The 23,420-nt window shown below is 43.0% G+C and overlaps 1 protein-coding gene across 1 annotated transcript in view; it reads left to right on the forward strand.

Annotated features, from left to right (window-relative positions):
- The window catches only part of LOC124132653 (THO complex subunit 2-like), a 69,664-nt gene that overhangs the window by 21,349 nt on the left and 24,895 nt on the right, over positions 1 to 23,420 (forward strand). Inside the window, exons 18-34 of the mRNA XM_048387450.1 lie at positions 72 to 189; positions 639 to 818; positions 1,378 to 1,542; positions 2,407 to 2,466; positions 3,001 to 3,095; positions 3,754 to 3,880; positions 10,857 to 11,004; positions 11,855 to 12,009; positions 13,044 to 13,172; positions 14,351 to 14,488; positions 15,362 to 15,430; positions 15,729 to 15,844; positions 16,280 to 16,355; positions 16,797 to 16,881; positions 18,509 to 18,674; positions 19,306 to 19,655; positions 20,846 to 20,889. Coding sequence (XP_048243407.1) covers positions 72 to 189; positions 639 to 818; positions 1,378 to 1,542; positions 2,407 to 2,466; positions 3,001 to 3,095; positions 3,754 to 3,880; positions 10,857 to 11,004; positions 11,855 to 12,009; positions 13,044 to 13,172; positions 14,351 to 14,488; positions 15,362 to 15,430; positions 15,729 to 15,844; positions 16,280 to 16,355; positions 16,797 to 16,881; positions 18,509 to 18,674; positions 19,306 to 19,655; positions 20,846 to 20,889 — 2,221 coding nt within the window. The remainder of the gene's footprint in view (positions 1 to 71; positions 190 to 638; positions 819 to 1,377; positions 1,543 to 2,406; positions 2,467 to 3,000; positions 3,096 to 3,753; positions 3,881 to 10,856; positions 11,005 to 11,854; positions 12,010 to 13,043; positions 13,173 to 14,350; positions 14,489 to 15,361; positions 15,431 to 15,728; positions 15,845 to 16,279; positions 16,356 to 16,796; positions 16,882 to 18,508; positions 18,675 to 19,305; positions 19,656 to 20,845; positions 20,890 to 23,420) is intronic.

A 23,420-nucleotide genomic window follows, 5' to 3' on the forward strand; every position in this document is an offset into this window, starting at 1 on the left:
GTTTGAGTAGGAGATGTGTTTGAGTTGATGTGTTTGAGTCCATGTCATGAGTGCTGTCTGTGATGTTGCAGTATTGACCTGCTGCTGTTGAGGGAGGTGGTACAGAAGATGACAGGTGTGGAGATATCAGAGGAGATCACCAATGACCAGTTGGAAGCCATGACGGGAGGCGAGCTGCTCAGACAGGAGGTAGGCATCTGAGTCAAATGACAATAAGTTTAGACATTTTTTACAGTCAGTGTTTCACATTTGAAAGAATTAAGAACTCCCAAGCAATTTATAGTCCGGTTCATTTCAAATTTGGAAAGTCAGCTGAGTGATATTTCATGATCTATTTGATATGTGGTATAAACTTCTATTAACAATTTGCTGAAAAATACTAAACCAGGTTCCATTTAAGTCATTAAGAAATATATGCCAGTGTTTCTGTTACTTTTAACTAAGTTTTATGAACCAGCAATATTTAAATACTAGGGGTTTCAAAACGTTAATTGCTGACATCACACCTGTTGTTGTTATTGCTATCATGATGACCTTCTGTGTTTTGCAACTGAAGGAAGAAATGTTCCATTGGTTGCTCTGGTTGCAAGTAGTTGTGTGCAATGCCTCCTTGTAAGTTAGTTACTTTCCTTTGCTAGGGAGGCTACTTTGCCCAGGTGCGCAATACCAAGAAGTCATCGACTCGTCTGAAGGAGACGCTGCTGGAACACGACCTGGCTCTGTCTCTCTGTCTGCTCATGTCCCAGCAGAGGAACTGTGTTGTATTTAAGGAGGGATCCAACAGGCATCTCAAACTCGTGGGGAAACTCTACGATCAGGTATGCCGGGGTTTGTTTGTGTCATAGTTCAGAACATTCTGTTTCTTATAATGTCATGAAGGGATACCAGTGTCCAATAAATGACATACTTGATCTAAGACAGAATATGTCATCTAGTCAAATGTTGTTATTAGTCAGTTTTAAGATAAATTTTCCATGCGGGACATGCATCTTAAATGGTCACGCTGGATATGATGGTTAATAAGATTCAAAGTGATGATGTTGCAAACAGAAAAGTGATGATGATGATGATATTAATATTTTCTCATGCAGGATATGCATCTTAAGTGGTCACACTGGATATGATGGTTAATAAGATACAAATTGATGATGTTATGTATAGTATTGATGATGTTACGAATAGTATTGATGATGATAATGATGATGAGAAGTATCTGAAATTAAAAGTGTTATTGCCACTCCCAGGACTTAGTTTGTTATTGCCAATATTTCAATATTGCCAACTGTGAGTTGAATCCAGCTAGATAAATATAGGAGGGATGCTGCAGATTAATTGTGTTCCATTAAAGACAAGATGTGTTGTTTCCTTTTTTCCCAGTGTCAGGACACGCTGGTTCAGTTCGGCAGCTTCCTCTCCATGCAGCTGAGCACGGAGGAGTTTGTGAAGAGGCTGCCCAGTATAGATGTCCTGATGACCACGTTCCACCTGCCAGCTGACTCGGCCTTCTTCCTGTCCAGGTCTCTCTATGCACATGGGATCAATGTGAGTACAGCTTGCTATGATAAGAGGTATACTTCCCAAACAACGTTATCAAGGACCACCTGATATTTTGATACGACCATAGCTAATCTGTTATGGCTTTTGTAATATGAAACAATCATGGCATATTAACTATAATAATATGAAAAAATTGGGTGGTCCTTAATGAATATATGTATGAATATATGGCACTTTTTATGGGAAGCAACTTCTTTTATTCTTTGTCATGGCAATTCAGAGCTACTTCCTGCTCCTTCATCAGGTGAATGCTTAGTAAGTGCAAAGACATAAAGTCATTGAGTAGTATATGTCACCTAATTTGCCTGGTGCAAACTCAATTATTTATAGGCATTTGCAAAATACCTGGCAAATTGTTGATGGCAGCAAAAACAACATTAAATCTCTCATATAGAATTGGGGTATTGGGAATGCCTTGTGGTTGAAGTGTCAGCTTGTCACTCCAAAGTCCCAGGTTTGATTTCCAACCTGGGTTCAAAATGTTATTCCCATTCTTGGTATCCTGTGGAATTTGTCTTAATAGAGTATGTACCAGGTATGTACCAGGTGAGGTGCCTTGCATGGTGTATACAAGCAAACAAAGGAAACAAAGAAACAAACAGAATTTGGACAATATGAGTAATAACCAACACCTCTTTTTAAAGTACCAAACAAGCCAGGTCATACCATTGAGGTGATCCTCCTAGGAGCCTATCCAAGAACTATCCATTCTCAATACTTTCACAACCATCCAATGATTGGCCACCTATTGCAACAAGCGTGGTTACTGGGTACAACCTGCTTGGAGTAAATGATTGTGATACTTCTAGAGGTCATGTTTTATCTTGTTTTGTTCTCGTTTTTTCCTAGGCCAAGTATGAAGAGAAGAGAAAGAGTGATAAAGGCCAAAAAAGTAGTAGCCAGACAAAGGTATGTGTTGTTTCTGAGACTTACTTGAGACAGATGCCAGGACAGATTAACTGTAGTGATATTGAAGATAGCTATTGCAAGATATAATGAAGAACAAAGCGTGGTTTATTTCACGATACACCATTGTTCTATCATGATGTCATTTCAGGAGATTCAAACCTGCTCTCACAACTTGATGACATTTTTCAGGCGGTGCTTGTCTTTTTTTGGTGCCAGTATGTATTGTCATCACTGGTATGGAGGATATTCCGACTTTGTCTCTTTGATTTCTGCCAAAGCTCTAACATACTAGAGATTATGATTTAGTTTAGTTGAGACATATGCAGTGCAGGATAGCCATGGCGATAAAATATGTTGTAGGATTATCCATCCTGGAATACAGATTGATGTACATGTGGCTGTGTATCCTTCACCTATCAGCTCCGGAGCCTCCCGTGTTTGCGTTCTTAGAAGCACGACCCTATTAAGGCTAGTCTCTTATTACATGTATAAAGCCTGTTTGTTCAGCATTTGATCTTTGTTCTGTGTCTACAGATTCAGCGCTATATTGAAGCATCTGAAGAAGTCCTGAAGCCCACCATTGATCTGGTCCAGTCTCTCTATCCAGGCAAAGTGTGGGAAGACATCAGGTACAGTTTTTTCAGTGCTTTTATGAAAAAATTGTTCTTGCTTCTCAGACAGGTCTGTGTTGGAAACTCATGAAGAACTTTCGGTTTAATGCAAGAAAAAGCACAATTCTGAAACCCTCATATCTCACAATGTGAAGTGCTTCATATGTACCCTTTTACATTCAGAACAAATACTTTCTTTGGTTTGCCTAAATGGAAATATGCCTATCAGATCAGGAAAGAGGGAAACATTGAAGTAAAGAAAACTAGTTACAATTAACAGTGTTTGATGCTAACCAAAATTGTCAGTTGTCCAAAGGATCTGCATCAAAGAAAAATTTGCTGGTCCTGTTTGATCTCTACTAGACACAGTATCGCTGATTTCAAAAGTCATACAAATTGAAATAACCACTTGATTCATTTTACTGGTCCTTAAGAAAATATACTGGACTCAGACCAGCGGACCAGTGCAGTTTTTCAAAGGATCTGCACCAAAGAAAAATTTGCTGGTCCTGTTTGATCTCTACTAGACACAGTATCGCTGATTTCAAAAGTCATACAAATTGAAATAACCACTTATATCATTTTACTGGTCCTTAAGAAAATATACTGGACTCAGACCAGCGGACCAGTGTTAGTGTCGAGCACTGGTTAAAACTTGTATGTTTTGCTGTTGCAGCCCTCAGTTCTACTTGACATTCTGGTCTCTGTCGATGTACGACCTGGCAGCACCGACTCCAGCATACGAGAAACAGATCCAGCAGCTCAACAGCCAGATCAATGCCATTGATGATAACAGGGACATGGTAAGCCTCGACCATGACCATGACCACTAGTACCGACCCGTGAAGATTCCGGGGTAGAATAGGTCTTCAGCAACCCATGCTTGCCGTAAAAGGCGACTATGCTTGTCGTAAAAGGGGACTAACGGGATCGGGTGGTCAGGCTCGCTGACTTGTTTGATCCATGTCATTGATCCCAATTGCGTGGATCGATGCTCATGATATTAATCACTGGATTGTCTGCTCCAGACTCGATTATTTACAGACCGCCGTCATATAGCTGGAATATTGCTGAGTGCGGCGTTAAACAACAAACCAACCAACCAATCACTAGTACCACCACCACTACTGCTACTGGGCTTGAAACACATTTAAACATGTGCTTTATGTTTTCAGTATTATCCCATACCATTATCATACCAAAATTGGCAATATGTTTTGCCTTTGCATGTCACACTTTGCCATTTAGCTCAACTGAATCATTCATCTGCTGTCTGTCGGCTGTCTATTTTACATTCTCTTTCTGATTAAATCCTCCTTGGGGCACTTATTGCATTTTCCTTGCTCAAGAAAATCTACATGACATAGTTGTAACCATTTTCCTTAATAAAAAATGTTACCACACAAAAAACTTCGTTTTTGTATGATATACGACCACCCTTACGGGGCCTCACCCCCAACGGCACCTCACGCCAGGGGGAGCAACTCTCACCCAAATCACTTTCCTTATGTCATCTGTAAGAGACAGACGTGTTGATTTTTTCACACAAGACAAAAATATGAGAAATCTATCGTTCGACAAGAACCATGGCTGACCAAACTGTATGTATGGTACATTTCTTTCATTGCAAAGGCGTAATACCTCGCAATGTGAAGTTATAGAGTTGTAATAATACGCCACGTGCACGGTACCTTTGAATTCAAATGGCCGTAATGGCGTCCATATTGTAGTTCCACGGGCTGATACATGTTACACCAAGGCCATTAAGAAACGGCTTGGGGTTTTGTTATATCATTCAGCATTGGTCTACAATTTTTTCCTTTACAAAACCCAAGGTGGTGTGTTAATTCATAAACTACACTTACCTTTTTTACGGGTTTTACACCTTAGCGCGTAACACGCCCCTTTGGTGTTATACTACGACATTGGCTATTAGTATCGCGTTACAATTCGCATTCTACATTACGCCTTTGCTTCTAGTTTCACAATTTATGCACGTATCTTTCCGATCTTTATATCGCACTGATACACGTTGATACCCTTCCCGCCCACCTCAGAAATTACGGTCTTGTTTACAAGACCTTCAAACTGTGTACGGGTTGTTCTAAGACAGGCGCGAACGCTGCCTAATATGTCTGGCGGAGGACATTGCTTTTACCCCCCGGGGCCCCCAAAAAGAGACAAGTTGACTTGTTCCACTTTAAAGAGGTCTATTAAAGGCAGGGGAAGATATCAGATCTACTTAGACATCCCCCCCCCCCCCCCCTCCCCATCTAAAAAGGGTAAAAAAGCTGCCGAGATTGTCTCCCCCGCTCCCTCTCCGGGGGCCGGGGGAGAAGGCTCGAGGGTCCCCGTAGTAAGCACTGCACCCTCTCCTGCACTGTCTTTGGCAGACTTTTCTGTGTTACTTAAGTCGCAGATGGCGTCGATGATGGAGGAGGTAAAGTCTCAGCTCCGAGAGGAGATGCGGACCGAGCCTTCCCCGTTGTCGGCGCCAGACGTGGCTTCGAGACCTTGTGATATGCCCGGCGTCGGCCGAGGCAGGCCACTTGGTCTCGGGGACGATCTCAGACCGGGCTTCGGCGCCGGCTCGAGGTCGCTCCCCAGCGGAGGGGTGGCGGGCGCCTGCCCGTGCACTACCGACGCACAATTTTTCCCTAGCGGAGCCAGACGCCTCTTCCGAGGCCGAGGCGTTCACTAGTGGATTCGTAGCCCAGAGCCAGGGGGGTTCCCTTGGTCTCGGGGACGATCCGAGACCGAGCTTCGGCTCCGGCTCCGGCTCGAGGTCGCTCCCCAGCGTAGTGGTGGCGGGCACCGGCCCGTGCACTACCGACGCACAATTTTCCCTAGCGGAGCCAGGCGCCTCTTCCGAGGCCGAGGCTTCCACTAGTGGATACCTAGCCCGGAGCCAGGTTGGTTCCCTTTGTCTCGGGGACGATCCGAGACCGAGCTTCGGCTCCGGCTCCGGCTCGAGGTCGCTCCCCAGCGTAGTGGTGGCGGGCACCGGCCCGTGCACTACCGACGCACAATTTTCCCTAGCGGAGCCAGACGCCTCTCCCGAGGCCAAGGCTTCACTAGTGGATACCTAGCCCAGTGCCAGGTGGGTTCCGTTGAACCTCCGGCACCTCGGCACCGGGACTTGGCCTCGGGTCGGGTGCAGAGACACGTGCGGGACACGATTGTCCAGGTACTGCCTCAGGTGGCTGCGCCCATGCCAGAGTAGGAGACACCCAACTTGACTAAGGTCAAGCAGGGCCGGCGGTTGCCCCCCCCTTTCCCGTGTGCGGTGCGGAGTTGAAGGCTGCTTACATATGCTTCGAGGAGCAATATCATAATGCATGCCAACAGCTCCGTGTGTCCGTACACTCCGCGTATCTGTCGGCTGTACAGAGGGAGTTAGCGGGAGAGGGGCCGGCCGACTCTTCGGAGTTGGCCGCGCAACTAACGGAAGTTCAGTTATCTTGCGCGGGACGCTATTCGTAGCTGTGCCTCGCAGATGATGTGCGCTGTTATGGGCATGCGCAGGCGGTGGATGTCGGTATCTAAATACTCGACTTACACACGCCAAGACCTACTTGCTTTGCCGTATAAGAGGGTGCCACCCTCTTCCCTGGGGCTCAGCAGGTGGTCCGAGAGGCTGCTCAATTGTATACTTCCATCATTAAAACCGCGTAAGCGGGCCTCTCCAATTGTCCCCTCCTACGCTAACGCATGGGTCAGACGTCCACACCTGCTTGGAAGCCGCCGCTTCCTTCAGGTATAAGGGCGCCGGGAGGAGCAAGAGAGGCACGGGCCGGGGCAAGGCAGCTGGTCGAGGCCAACAGCTTTTTCCCGGGGCTGGGAACGATGGGTTCCCATTAGCGCCCGAAGAGCCCCGGGTGAACCCACAGTCGCAAGTTATCGAACTGCCGACAGACGGGGTCCACTGCCTCCAGCCGGATGTCCCCGTAGGCGGCCGACTGGCTCTATTCCTGAAGGAATGGGAGACAGTTACATCACAATCCCCGGACCCCGTTCATTTTAAGGGATGGCCATTTGCCTCGGTGGAAAACTCATCCGCTCCTCCACTTTTCCGGGATAAAGCACACTCCGGTGCCTGCTACCCGAGAGAAGACGGAATTCCTCCGTGCCGAGGTCGACGCACTTCTTATGAAAGCTGCGATCGAACCTGGTCCCGAGGGACAGGAAAGCGAGGGCTTCTACTCTACTTGTTTCCTAGTCACCAAACAGTGATCTCAACTGTCGAGACAGGAGAATGGCTAACGTCAATAGACTTAAAATACGCCTATCTCCACATACCAATACACCCCAAGTTCAAGAAATACCTGACGTTTTCTTTCGACGGGAGGTGTTATCAGTTCAGGGTTCTACCATTCGGGATCTCCACGGCCCCGAGGGTGTTCACCAAGCCCAAGTGGCCAGGTCAAAAGGTCGGTTCTGCCATCCGTACCTCGACGACTGGTTACTAAGAGCTCTATTGCAAACCCTGAGTCAGATAGCTACACAACAATCTCAATCTCAAGAAGTCAGATCTGAGCCCCACTCAGAATCTAGTCTTCCTAGTGGCTAATTTCAACACGGTGAGAGGACGTGTATCTCTGTAACAAGATATCAAGTCCCTTAAGCGCAAGTCACACTGCTCGTACATGGCTCGTACATGGCTCCAGTTACTGGACAACATGGCGGCGACAGTGGATTTGGTCTGGCGGGCGCACTTGAGAATGAGTCCCATTCAACAAGCGCTCCGTCGACTTTGGGCGAACTCGGAAGATCTCGAGACTGTGCTCGAGACTCCGTAGTGGCTCATTACACACCTCCAGTGGTGGACCGAGGTCGGGAATCACTCCCGTTCCGTCTCTCACAGTTCAAACAGACGCGTCACTCTCCGGCTGGGGAGGCGTTCTGAATGATCACACTGCCTCGGGACTATGGTCCCAGCAGGAGATCAAACTGCATATCAATGTGCTAGAACTGAGAGCGGTCAGGTTGGTGTTCCAACGCTTCCCGGATCTGCTTCGTGGCCAAGTGGTTCGTCTAGAGATGGACAACCAAACGGCGATGACTTACATCCGGAAGCAGGGGGGAACGGCGTCTCCGTCGCTTCGACGAAAGACGTGGCAGTTCCTACTATAGTGCGACTCTCACGATATCAGGGTGCTACCTGTTTATCTCCCGGGGGTGGACAACGTCCGTGCGGACGCTCTGTCTTGCCGGATCCTCGCTCCTCACGAGTGGAGGCTCGACCCGGGGATATTCGGGATTTTCTCCCTGTTATACAGGTCGTTACAGGTGGATCTGTTTGCGTCTGGGTTAAATAACCAGACACCAACGTTCTGCTCCCGAGTCCACGACCCGAGGTCGGTGGCACCGGACGCCTTTCAGCTAGATTGGACGGACAGTTCTGTGGGCATTCTCCCCAGTACCTCTGATTTCCAAGGTCCTGTCTCAGCTAGGCACTCAGCCTGCGCAACTAATTGTGCTCCTGGCACCTCTTTAGTCGGCGCAGAGTGGGTTTCCAGTAATACTCAGGTTTCTGGCTCAGCCTCCTGTTATATTACCTTTACGACCGGACCTCCTATCCCAGAACGGGGCCCTCCACCCGAATCTCAGGATTCAATGGGTGGCTTGGCCACTGTCAGTAATCGCCTCCAGAAGAGCGGTATTCCTGCACGAGTTGCAGACACAATACTGGCTTCGCGGAGGGATTCGACAAACGTTCAGTACGATAGATAGGCCTGCTATGCGCCCTGGTGTGTCGATAGAGGGATTGCAGATCTTTTTTCTGCAGATCTCGTATCCGTGCTTGAGTTTCTCCAGTCGCGACTAGATGACGGCCTGGCCGCATCAACAGTCAGAGAGTACGCTACAGCTATCGCAGCTTTTCACGTCCCTGTCGACGGGGCACTTCTGGGTGCACACCCATTAGTGCAGCGCTTTTTAGCAGGTGTGGACAGGATCCGACCGCCAGTCCGGCGGATCAGTCCCCCTTGGGACTTGTCAATCATTCTCGATTGGCTGTCCGGTCCTTCCTTTCGGGATCTGTCGTCTCTCTCTCTTCAGCTGTTGAGCTGGGAGACGGCGTTCCTTGTGGTGGTAACGTCCGGCAGACGGGTAGGCGACATTCGTGTTATGTCAGCCGATCCCAAAATAACTGTCTTCCATGGGGTCGATAAATATCACCGGGACAGTCAGTTTTCGTCTACCGGACTATTACCGTCCTAGGGTCGCACACGATTCCACGTGAACGGCTCCTATTGAGCTACCTGCTCTTTCACAGCCTTCCTCGTCGGGGACCACTGCAAGACATGCTCATGTCTTGGATGTCCGCACGACTCTCAAGGCCTATATCAGCAGAAATATGGGTGTCCGTAAGGATAACCAACTATTTTGCTGTTACTGCGGTAGGAAGGTTGGCTCACCTGTGAGTAAACAATCTATCTCGAGGTGGATAGTTTCAACCATTTGTACAGCATATACGCTTACAGGCAGGGACCCCCCTGCCAGGTTGAAGGCTCATTAGGTTAGAGCAGTGGCTGCGTCAAAAGCGTACGCCGCGGCTCTGCCCATTGAGCAGATCTGCTCCGCGGCTATTTGGAGCCAGCCGAGCACGATTCATCAAACCTTACCAACTCGACAAACACTCAAGCGAGCGTACTCGGTTTGGTCAGTCAGTTCTCCGAACTGGGCAAAGTTCTAATCTCTAGCTGATTGAGCATTCGAGATTTTAGACAGTCTTCCGGTTATACTGCTCAGTAATGGTCCGGATTTTATCTTCTGCGGTCGATAAATATCAGTCCTTACTACTCGATAATACTCGTATTTTGCGCACGCACTCCTTCGATCCTCGGGGACCCTCTGGCCTAGCTCAGCGCTGGTTATGGTCTCTCGTGATCTACGCCCTTATATCACTTGTTCAAAAAAAGTGTGGGGGGGTGGGAGGTGTTTCGAGTTCTCAACTTATGACAAGCCGCAAAAACAGGCTTTATCATAATATATGGTCGACCACGCCCTGTCTCTAGCCCCCGCCTTTCGACGGTGGTGCCTCACGATAAGGTTGGTTCCATTTATTGAACTCAATATTTTATTCTGTTGAATAATCAAATACGATGTATTTATTTACGCCTGTTGCTGACGGATGCCACTTCCTAGATTATCTTTGGGAGTCTGTCTTGATGCAATAAGTGCCCCAAGGAGGATTTAATCAGAAAGAGAATTTTACAAACCTGTAGAGGTTATGAATTCTCTGATGAAATCCTCCTTGGGGCACGGCCACCCACCTCCCCACATTCCGTCAGCATTTGACATATGGAAAGTGATTTGGGTGAGAGTTGCTCCCCCTGGTGTGAGGCGCCGTTGGGGGTGAGGCCCCGTAAGTGTGGTCGTATATCATACAAAAACGAAGTTTTTTGTGTGGTAACATTTTTTATTAAGGAAAATGGTTACAACTATGTCATGTAGATTTTCTTGAGCAAGGAAAATGCAATAAGTGCCCCAAGGAGGATTTCATCAGAGAATTCATAACCTCTACAGGTTTGTAAAACTTTATCATATTTCACAAACAAAAATTACAAGGCCTTTGAGGCTCAAACTTTGCATGAAGTATAAATAGTATGCCTCAAAAGTGCAAACAAAAGCGTAGTCTTTTTGAATGAAGGAGACCCTGGTATGATATATGCCATAGACCTTGAACAGGAAAGGTCCATGTTCATACTGCGGAATAGTCATTTTATTTATCCTGTTGCCGTACCCTTTATCTTGACATCCCATTGCTCCTTGCAGCCCCAGAGCAAGAAGAAGAAGGAGAAGGAACGTTGTAACAACCTGATGGAGAAACTTAAGGAGGAGGAGAAGAAGCAGAACGAACATGTCAATCGAGTTATGGCTCGACTCCAACATGAACGTGATCACTGGTTCCTGTCACGCGAAGGTATGCCTCATTCACCAACTTCACCTATATCCCCTTCAGCACATGGTCACAACTACTGCAGACATTGGATAGAAGGAAATAATACCACTAAGGAGACGTTAAGAAACATCTGATCCTTTCATATTAAATTTTGTTTTGTAGTATATTATGCTACACATTACAGTCATTGAAATTAACCATGAACGTCAAAGGGTCCTTTTCATAACCCTGATGTTAGTTAGAGATTTAGTGGGTCCCTAGATTCAAATAGATTCAAACTATCCATTGCTGGTGCAGGAACCAAATCAAGCATCAAAGATTAGTTCAATCTTGTTAGGGAAGTATTTATGGCATAAGCCATTGACCGTATCTTTTGTTCATACTCAATTTGGGGGGCACGGGTGGCCAAGTCGTCTTAGGCACCGCAATTCGCTGTGCAGAGTTGCGTCCCTTGGGCACGCCAGAAATCTACGATTGTGGGTTTGAATCCCGGTTCGCCCCGATTATATTTCTAGGTTTGTCAGCACCATACCCGTGCTCGTGGGTCTCACCGAAGTGGTAAACGTCTGAGACCTGCATCACTTCCGGCTTTCCTCCCACATTAAGTAGAGTCACTCACTCACTCACTCATGCTCAATATGCATGATGATGTGTCACAGCAGTTTTAAAATGTAAAGAGATTTTATATGCTATGCATTCACTGAGTTTGTATCCTGGATACAAATTGGGGCAGTGGGGTAACGTTGTGATCAAAACGATTCCACACATGGGTACATGAGTGAGGCATGAAAAAAAACATATGCACGCCAGATACAAATAATTCGTTAGCTGTGTGGACATCACCATTTCCCGATCTTTCTGTGCATTGCAGGTTCCAAGAGTGAGGCGATCACAGAGGTCCTCCAGTTGTGCATCTTTCCCCGATGTTGCTTCACGGCCAGTGATGCCGTCTTCTGTGCCAAGTTCATACATGTGCTGCATGAGCTGAAAACACCTCACTTCTCAACACTCATCTGCTATGATAGAGTAAGACACAGATTTAAACTTCTGTTGTTCCCTTTGTAGAAGCAAACTTCAGAGCCCTTCCCAGCCCTAGGGGATTCAGGATTAGAATAGATCCCCAGCAACATCTGCTGGTTGTAAGATTTGAACTTATGTTGTTCACTTTGTACAGAGTATGTTTACTTCAGAACCCTTCCCAGCCCTAGGGGAATCAGGGTTAGAATAGATCCCCAGCAACCTATGCTGGTTGTAAGATTTGAACTTATGTTGTTCACTTTGTACAGAGTATGTTTACTTCAGAACCCTTCCCAGCCCTAGGAGATTCAGGGTTAGAATAGATCCCCAGCAACCTCTGCTGGTTGTAAGATTTGAACTTATGTTGTTCACTTTGTACAGAGTATGTTTACTTCAGAACCCTTCCCAGCCCTAGGGGATTCAGGGTTAGAATAGATCCCCAGCAACCTCTGCTGGTTGTAAGATTTGAACTTATGTTGTTCACTTTGTAGAGAGTATGTTTACTTCAGAACCCTTCCCAGCCCTAGGGGATTCAGGGTTAGAATAGAATCCCAGCAACCTATGCTAGTCGAATGAGGTGACCTTGTAGTGATTCAGGGTTAGAATAGATCCCCAGCAACCTGTACTGGTTGTAAAAAGCAACCAAACAGATTGGGTGGTCAGGCTGTGTGACTTTGTTGATTGCATGTCATCGTACCATGACGTCGTGGATTGGTGCTCATAATATCACTGGATTTTCTGTCCCAGTCTTGATAATTTACTGGCCACAGTCACATGATTGTAATATTGTGGAGAATGATGTTAAACAACAATCAAATTGATATTCAGAACTTTTGTAAAAACTTTTATAATTACTCAATGTGTCCTAGGCATGCTAGGAGACCAGCTTTGTGTTGATTACAGTGAAATTGTCAGTTAAATGCCAATGAACATTAATTCATGATGAATGTTATTCGAGACTATCATGGTTTCCCTATTTTCAAGTACAATATTGTTGTATGCTATCTGGGTGTTCAACACAGATATTGTGTCTTGTGTTTTAGATCTTCTGTGATATTACCTATACTGTGACCAGCTGTACGGAAAATGAAGCTAGTCGGTATGGCCGTTTCCTCTGTGCAGCGCTCGACACCATCATGAAATGGCATAGCGATAGTGCCATCTTTGAAAAGGTCAGGATGTACTATTAACTCTATTTGTGATAGAGGTGTCAAAATATGACATGTATAACACAGCTATTTCCTGAATTATCAAAATTCTTGCTGTCTACTTAGCTTCTAATTAATTGTGAAATATACAGTTACTTTGTGTCAATAAAATATTCAGGTTTAAATACAGGTTTTGAATTAGCCGTAACCTTATCAGCAATGACATCTGAACATGTTTTGCTACCAGCAAAATAATGGCAGAAAATGTTTGCTGATTTTCAAGGGTAAGGGTGTTTCGATTCCATAGTTCTTGTTCATTTAAAGTTATTTTGGTGTGTTAATGGATATTTTTTAGCAACGTGGTTTGAACATATCAAAATGGCTACATGATAATATTGCCTGTGGGATCCAGGGTTAGAATTTTAATCCAAACAACAAATGTTTATCGTAAGAGGTGAAGCATAGAATTTTAATGAACAATCATAGAACTCTCGGGGTAGAGTTGATCCCCAGCAGCCTGTGCTGGTCGAAAGAGCAACCAAATGGATCCAGTGGTCAGGCTGCTTGGTGACGTGGTTGATTGCGTGTCATTGAACCCCATTGATGTGGATTATTGCTCACAACATTGATCACTGGATTGTCTGGTACAGACGCGAATGTTATCTCTGTTGTATAGCTGGCATAATGCTGAATGCGGTGTTAAACAAAAACAAATATAATGTGAGAGTTAACTTAAGGATCGGGTTGTTGGTTATTGACTTGGTTGAGACATTGCTCATAATATTCATCACTGGTTTGTCTGATAAAGGCTTCATTATTGACAGGCTGTGATCTTGTTGTCTGAATGGTAATGACTGCTGTATTGTACAGTGAATAAACAACCCAGATAAAGTAAAAATGAAAATGGGATACCAAGTATTGGGAAATATCCCAAACAAATGTGTTGACTGAAAAGGGTAAAGCTGTTGTGCTTGGTCTTGTTCAAATGATTTGACAGAGTGAGTGTGTATTGTTTTACGCCGCTTTTCTCAATATTCAAGCAATATCACGGCGGGGGACACCAGGAGTGGGCTTCACAAATTGTACCCATGAGGGATCAAACCCCGATCTTTAACGTGATGAGCAAACACTTTGACCACTAGGCTACCCAACCGCCCCCTGACAATATGAAACTTATGTATCAATGGTGTTGTTTTCTGTAGGAATGTTTTGGGTACCCTGGGTTTGTGACCGTGTTCAGGAAGGCAACCAAGGATAAGGAGAACAGCAACAAGGCCGACGGGTTGGACTTCGAGAACTACAGACATGTGTGTCACAAGTGGCATTTCAGACTTACAAAGGTGGGTCATGGAATCTCTTGGGGGCATTTCAGAAGCATGGCAGATATAAATCTCGATTTCTCAACATTTAAGGAATGAAGTTTGTTTATCCTACATTGAATTTTTGACCTGCCCCCCCCCCCCCCCCCCCCCCCACTACTGTTAAAAATATATCCTTAAGCATGTTCAAAGAAATCCTGTCAAAAGAATTACACTCAAGAAGGCAAATAAAGATTTGCATTGATGTTGCATGGCATTGTTTCAACATGTATTCAAATTTGAAAGATATGCTAGTTTGAATCCTTTGGTTTATGTTCTTCCATAGTCTTTGTGTTAGTCTTTGAGTTTGGATAGTCAAGTAATAATTTTTATCCCCACAGCATATAATGCGGGGGGATATGGCGATCAGCCAGCCTGTCTGTCAGTCCATCTATAATTATTTCCTTTTCCGGGGCAGAACTTGAAAACCTGTTTTTCCTGTTTCCATGGCAACAAGTTTGACTTTGACTCTGTTCATAGTGTTGTGTTTGTCTGGACCATATATCTAAAACTAAAAGGTATTCTTTCTTGAAACTGCACACAAAAAGACCAGGTTATCAACTGGTGCCTTTTGCTATTTAGGGATTTTTAGAATTTATATATATCTGTTTCCATGGCAACAAGTTTGATTTTGACTGACATAGAAATTCAAAGTTCTGAATCCCTATTCCATAGTATTGTCTTCATAGCTCAAAATCTACTCTTGTATATGGACAGACAGATTAGAAATTCTCTCATCGAGTTGGACTTCAGGTGATTTGCTCTTTGGAACTTGTTGGGGCCGGGGGGGATTTGTCATCTTTTGATGACTCTTGTTGTTATGCCTACTGTATTTGAATATGATTGTATTGTCAGGCAATGGTTGCTTGTCTGGAATCCCAAAACTACATCCAGATCAGGAATGCTCTCATTATCCTGACAAAGGTGAGGCCCTATTTGATAGTTTATATGGTTGGAAAAAGTAATGAAACAAGCAGCCAAAGATAACAGAACAAAATATAGCTATATGTTCACTTCACTCGGTAACTGATTATTTTTTGTCTTGTAAAATAATAGGAATAGCTCCTTTAAAATTAATATCAATCATTAATTCAACACACTCTAAATATTATCAACTTTTGTCAGGTCACTGGATGAGATATACATGTTTCACAAAATATTTTGTTATTATTGCTTTTTAGTTCAAGGAAGAAAAGTGCTTGAGTTATGTTTGTGTTTTCAGATTCTACCTCACTACCCTCGCATCATGCAGTTTGGCCAGGCTTTGGAGCGGCGAGTCGATCGCCTCAGCAAGGATGAGAAGGACAAGAGACCAGACATATATGCATTAGCCATGGGGTAGGTATTGTGTGACTTAGTAGATAGGTCTTGTGGATAGAATAACTGGCCGGAGAGTGGAAGATCAGTGGTTCCATCTCTGGACGTGTCTCACCAAAAGATGTTAAAAGATGCACTTTTTATCCTGCCTAGTGTTCAACATTAAGGGGATAAAACAAGGACTGGTCGGCTCAGTCAGTATTATGACTGCACAGACTCAATAGTCCGGCCATAATGTAACTCCATAATACCAGCCTTGTTCGGCAAGGGTGGAAAATGGACTTTTAATATCGGTTAACTCCCTTGCCTCGGGAAGATGTCATTATCTATGCTGTTTTTGTTTGTACATAATAGTCGTCTTTCTCCAATGGGAATGTGCAAACAGGTTTGTGAAAAAAATGTGTAGTTTTCTCTTATTTCAAGGATTGATGAACAGGCATGATTTTCATTTAACAGGTATTCTGGTCAACTGAAAAGTAAGAAGCAGCAATGGATGCCAGAGACTCGATTCCATATCAAAGATGTTGAAGCTGTGAGTCATTATACTTGTACACATGGAGAGATTTGAATAATTGACATGGTTGAGATGATCAACAGATCTCAGTCTCAGTCTGTCTCTGTCTCAGTCTCTAGTTATTGCAGAAGACCAAATTTCACTTTCACTTGATACATGAATTTTGTGGATGATGGCAATACAGCAAACTTAATAAAAAAACAACATAAAATCGCATTCCCTCACTCATCTCATTTGCATGAGTTTTGTCATTAATACCTCTTTTAAGATAATATAAAGATGTCATTTGTCAGTATAAACATTTAAAAAAGTACCAGCTCAAAACCCAGAAAATATTTCAGATAGCATAAGCAACACTATGTTTGAAACTGAAAGATGAATACTTGTGGTAGTCATTGAATTGTTGGTGTTTATTTATTGTGCGACGTACAAAAACTGATGTCTTCTCATTTTCTTCAGAAAAAGGCTGCCCAAGCAGCAGCAGCCAATGGCTCAGGGATGAGGACAGATGTTGCTAAGGATGCAAAGAAACGGGAATCAAATGGTAGGTTACCAAGACAACACATTCTAACCTTTTGGTAACTGGATGTGCTTATTTGGTATGGTTACAGACACGACACATTCAAACATTGGTCATTGTTTTTAATGATTTGGTAACAGCTATGAAAATAGTTACCCCACACATTCTACCTTTCGATCACTGGATCTGCTGATTTGGTAACATTACTATACTGAGACACTGAAAACGCATATTCAACTTTTTGTAATATTTGGCAAAATGACCACAAAAATCCATTAAATTGTCCTAGGTATTTAGGCATGAGATAATCATACATAACAATGTTATTGTACTGGTTTAGATCCCATTTGATGTTTTTGGAGATGGACTTGTGCACAATAACACATCCTTTCTGATTTGGATTAAGTTCATTATGCGTTTTTCACAGTGTCTCAGTATATTAATACAAGGGGGTATAACGATCAGCATGTCAGCAAGCCAGGTGCTTTATACATTAATTGTTATACCCCAGACCTAAAAGGGCGGGGGTATATAGTTATACCAAGGAATTCTGTCCGTCTGTCCTGAGAACATTTTTATGGGTGACCTATCATTTGAAAACTACTACATACATGTTTTTCAAACTTATATAGAAGCGGTGCAGTGCCAAGTTTGATTTCAATATTTGGATTTTATAGAGCTTTTTTTCTTTTCTTTTTTTTTTACTTAGAATTTAATTACTTAAAATTGTGTGACCTATGACTTGAAAACTAATCCGTGGATTCTTTTCAAATTTAGGGAACAGTTTCCTTACTAATAGAAGAGGTGCAGTGCAAAGTTTAATTTTGATATGTCTGTTTTTCTAAATATAAATATCATTTTTTTCATGTTTTGAACTTAGAATATTTTTTTACTTCAACATTTGTGCGACCTGTAACTAAAGAAATACTGCATGGATTCTTTTCTAATTGGGGGTACAGTTTCTATACCAATAGGAGAGTGCAGTGCAGAGTTTTATTTCGATGAGTGTATTTTCTGAGAAAATATTGCTTTTTTCATGTTTTGAGCTGAAAAATATGTTGGAGTCAAAGTCGGGGGTATGAGTGAGCCCTGCTCACTTTTTGTCTTACTATAATTATTCCACAATATGGCTCCCCTTCTTACTGAGTATATCATTAAGGCTGGACTAGTACTGAGGAGTACCAATTTATGAACCTGCTTGTTGCTGATTGATAAACTGAATGGCAGCAAAGTTATCAGCCTCTTATGAACTTCAACACGGGGCCAAATCCAGCCTGACGTACACGTGTAGCTGAACAGGGGACACTGGCTGTCCAGTTGTCAAAGGCGCTGCAAATCACTTTGCAGGGTTGTGTCTCTAAGAAACCTACGTTCGTGGGTTTTAGTCCCAAATGTGACCTGATTATGTTTCTAGTTTTGCCAAGACCATATCTGTTCTCGTGGGTTTCACCAAAGTAGTAAATGTCCAGGACCTGCTTCACTTCTGGCTTTCCTCCCACTTCGAGCATTGACCACACTATTGAGAACTTGTTTGTATATTCAGGCTCAATTATCTTACATTCAACCAAAATACTGGTGTAATATTACAGACTGGGGAAAAACAACATTCACAGACCCTTTTGAGTTATGACAATGATGTGATTTATTACAGGCGGTATGAAAGATGGGAAGGAAAACAAAGACATCAAACAGGGTAAGGAGAGCGGAGAAAAGGGAGATAAACCTGAAAAGAAAGACAAGTCAGAGAAGAAGGAGAAGAAAGATGGAAAATCTAAGTCAGACAAGAAATCCCCAGATGAAGGGAAAGATACTTCCAGGTGAGTTGTGGGGCTTGTCACGAGGGGAATGTTTTGTGTATTCTGAGTAACAGGTTTGGTTAGTTTCTGACTTGAAGTTTCAAACCCTGTGGTGATTCTGGTACAGAATAGGTCTCTACTATCTTATGTTTTACGAGCTGGCTAAACTGGCAATCCTGTGGCTTCACAGAGTGGATTTTTGCTCATGCTGTCAGTAAATGTATTGTCTTGTACAGGGTAAATTATTTACCGGTGTAATACTGATAAAATGTTGATGCTTTTCCTATATATACTACTTAAAGTTAAAGAACATTCATTTCATGTTCTTTAGCTTCTTTCAAGTTGTATACATCAAGAACTAGTAGATAAAATGAGTTAGTGTCTACCCATAATTGTAGGAAAAACCAGCCCAATGTTAAAATTATCCTTCTTCCAAGGAGTGATGTCATCTCTATTTTCAAAAGTTTGCCTATGTGTAATTAGTATTGGTGTGAGAAACATGTTATTTCTGTGTGTCCTGAATGGCAGGTTTCTGGTTAGTGTATGACCTTGATTTAGGTCAGTTTTGAATTTAGACATGTCGTTTAAATATTTTATTCTTCATTGGCCCAATTACTATGGATATCATGTGATGACCCAAATCTGTCTGTAGCTCCAAGTCCTCTTCATCCAAGGACAAGGAGATTGTGAAGGAGAAATCACATAAGGATAAATCTGGGGAGAGGACCAAGGACAAGTCCATGACGAAGGAGGAACGTGCAGAGGCTAAGGCAGCTCGGGAGAATGGCAAGTCGGAGAAGAAGAAGAGTGAGAAGAAGAGTAAGGAGGAGAAGGGGTCGAAGGTGAAGCGTGAGAAGGAGGACGGTGATCGGTCCGAGAAAGAGGAATCCAGGAGTAGCCTGAGCAAGGAGCCTGGAGAGAGAGTGGATGAGCGGATTATCAGCACTGGCAGTTCCCTGAGGCATAGTACAGACAACTCTCCTCGATATGGCGATGAAAGAGGTACAATTTCTGCATGTTCTGTCCAATGATTGGAGTTGAGGTGAAATTGAGTTTAACGTCGCTTCCAAGACTATTGCACTTATATAGCGACATGCATGCACGTGTGTGTGTTTGGGGCTGCTTGTACTAGTCCGGACTGATACTGATTTATAGTGCTAGCTCACTGAGATACCATGCCGCAGTTTAACATGAAGACACAGTATACTGACTCCGAGCCGACCAGTCCTTGTTTTTGCCCCTTAATGCTGAGCACCAGACAGGGTAACAACAAGTACCATCTTTTAACATCTTTTGGTATGATGTGGCCGGGGATCGCAACCCGGACCTTCCGCTCTCCGGGCGGACACTCTACCACAGTTTCCAATGATTGGAAAGTAGGCAGGCAACTTAGAGTAGTCACAACTCATTAAGCAGCCCCCAGTAAGCAAGGAGAAGTTTAATTGTGTTTGCTACATTTGACCTCCACCACAGCTGCAGCCATCTGCTTATGACAGATCTTGGAGACTTCATGCCTTATACAAATCCTGTATAACCCCGGGGAATGTTTCGGACATGTCGTTGGATGACATTGATGGTCAGGGTCACTCAAAGTTCAGTGTTAATGAATGGGATTTGATGAAACTTATAACGATTGTGTCAGACGTCACATTCACTTTGTAGGCCATTCACTCATGAAATTAACTGACTTGTAAATAGTTTCATTCAAAAAGTGGTGACAGTATGGTATGGCATACCAACTTCATGTTTGTTACTCAACTGTAGTACGCAACAAGTGATGTTCTTGCACTTGATTGAATGACATTGAAGGTTAACATCAAAAACTTTGAATTTTTTTTATACCTGATCTCCAGCCAGTTCATGGCTGAGATTGAAGGTCAAGGTCATTAAACCAGATATGCTTTTGGCTTTGTTAGTAAGGTAGTTAGAGGCATAGGACTTTCTGTTTCGAAGTTCTAGCTGATTGTGCATGTGTGATGTTAACTGTCTGATTTGGTCAAGTTAAAATGATTTATGATACATGTACCTGGTGGGAAAATTTTGAGGCATTAAGGGAAAGGTGGGGACGGCATGTCATTCAAACACATTTCTAGTTTTGTACTGTGTGACTTCATTTTGTGATAAATTCATAAAGACTGGTTATAACTGATGGCAAATAAAGAACTCATTGTGACTTTGTGAATTTATTTCAGATTCCAAACGGAGGAAGATTGACGTGTCATCGTCAGGTTCTAAGGTTAGTAGTATAGAGCTTATGGAGGTATGTTCCTAGCAGGAGTCGCTCTCAAGGAGGAGGATACAGTCAGCGCAGGAGTGGGGCACAGGCAGCTGCCTACTAATCAGTCTTCTTTTTGAGTATTCTAGGGAGAAGTTGTGTATTGTCAAGTCCACATGGAGGAGGAGGGAGTGCTCAAGGCATGGGAGCTAATCGGTGATGGAGGGTCAAATAGGAGTAGTGTAGGGGGGATGGAGCAAGCTAGCATATTACGCATGCAGCCACCTGGTGGGGGGTCCATCACTGCATCAACACCGCAACATCGTAGATGTGCACGTCACCTGGCCACAGCTCATCTCAAGTCGGGGCTTTGCATACCCTCATGAGTTTATCAGAAGGATGTCGCCAAATCAAGGTAGCCACTTCTGGCTCAAGATTCGGCCATCTAATTGCCGGCCTGGAAAAGCTGTTTGTCAAATGCTGTTTGTCCAATTGTCTGTGGTAAAGGAAGTCCTATCACTATAGAGTCGCCCTTTATTGAAAAATTTGAAGAAATTTGAAATCGTTCCTCTGTCGGCAATTATGTGAAGAAGAAGCTTTTTTTAGGCTGTGATGTCTAAAGTTATTCCAGATCTTCCCAGTAAAGTCATGGCGCATCATTTACCCGGTTAGGGTAATTTGGTTGATAAAGCTGTAATCCCATGATAAGGCAGCGAGCCAGTCAAGATGTCTATATAAAAGTATGCTCCTCAGTTGATGAAATATATAGACAGTCGTGTCACTTGATAAGTTGCCTTTAAACGGGAGAGACTCTCATGTGTTAAATCAGTGTTTGAAGATGGGATGTAAATGAACACTGAGAAAAAGAACATTGGATGAGATGAAAGCATAATCCGTGTCTTGGAATCTATGTATCCGCCAAATATGCCAAAGTGTAAAGAAATCCAAAATATAAATGAGAAGAAATTCTTCCCTGTTCTGCTGTGAGGATCACCATTGTGAATGCCCTGTTGTGCAAGGATCATCACAAAAAGAGGATGTCGCTTTAATGAAAAGACTTTTCATTAAAAGAAAACTAGTTTGGAAGAAGAGGAGAGAAGCTTGATGACGGAAGCTGCAGAAACGTCTATTAATTCACCTCAAAGATGATGAAGAGAGTATAGTAATTAGTTCTTTGGAAATTGTGATAATAAGCTTAATTGATTCAGTATTGGAGTAAGCACATCAAGGATTCTCAGTCTATCATCAATTGACTACATGCTCTTAAAGCAATGATTAAGTTCTAAGAATATTTTGTGTAAGTCATATGAGGAATTTATCAGGACTTCTACAGTGTATATTAATTTTAATTTCTTTTTGTCTAAGTTGTACAGCAATTTAAAAGAACAAATCTAATGTGATAAATTTTGAAAGGTTTAGAGTCTTGGTTTAAATTGTTTACTGTCAAAGTGACACAATTTGATTTTCAGAATTTATCCTGAGACTTTGTACATCACGGTTAAGCTACAAAAAGATATTTTTAATTAATGATAAGTGTTTACAACCTTTTTCTGATGAGGGGCCGGGATGTGTACACAGGACTATTCAGAGATAAATATGTATGGATGTCAGTGAGCTAATATGGCCATGGAACAAGCCTTATTAACTTCTTCCAAAGAGCGCAAGTATTCCAAGAAGCCTGCCAAATTCTGAATTTGGGCACTAGTTTACAATGATTTTGTTTTCATCACTGGAGCTCTTTACACTCCAGACTTTCAACCACATGTCCAACAGGATGGAAGAAGTGTGAGTTTGTATTGGTGCTTACTCACTGACCAGTGATACCGATTGTGATTGCAAGTGAGTTAGTCCCCTTGTGTGTAAATGAAGAAATCCTTGAAGGCATTCGTCAGTGCTTGACCGAATAAGTGGTGAAATATGTGTGAAACAACGAATAACGACTCCATGTTGAGGAGTCTCACAGAAGTGTCTGAAATGTGTTTGTGAATTTAGAAAGTGTGAGAGTGCCAAGTGAAATTCAATGATGGAGGTTCATTCAAAGTTGTCAACACCTGAAGAAGATGGCCAAAATTGATCTTTTCTCCTTGTTTCAATGCTTTTCTACTCGGTCATTTCGTTTTCAGTTCAGTTGTTTATCTCATATCAATGGGCAATTAAATATGTTTTCATATTCTTTTGTTAATATTGGATGTATATCGATTACAAAAGTGCATGATTGGTTAATGTTTAGCTTTATTTTTACAGATTTTTGATTGTTTGTTTTTGTGTTACCATGGCTACGATTTGTCTTTGTGATACTGAGGTTGTTATGCTGTAAGGTATTCCTGTCTGAGAATGACTGTGGTAATGTTAGGCTTAACTGTGCCTTGTGGAGACTTTTACTTACCTCTCAAATGAAAAATACAATCAAGCTTGTCAATGAATGAATCTCTTATGTATTTATTATGCATATTTTGTTAATTAGTAAAACATTCTTTTTTTCTGTTTTGGATAAAAACAGTATTATAACCATGTTTTGGTCACACTCACATTTAAAGCTAGAAATATAATTT

The sequence above is a fragment of the Haliotis rufescens genome, unplaced genomic scaffold (assembly GCF_023055435.1).
Source record: "Haliotis rufescens isolate VD_foot unplaced genomic scaffold, xgHalRufe1.0.p SCAF_7, whole genome shotgun sequence".
Lineage (NCBI taxonomy): Eukaryota > Metazoa > Mollusca > Gastropoda > Lepetellida > Haliotidae > Haliotis > Haliotis rufescens.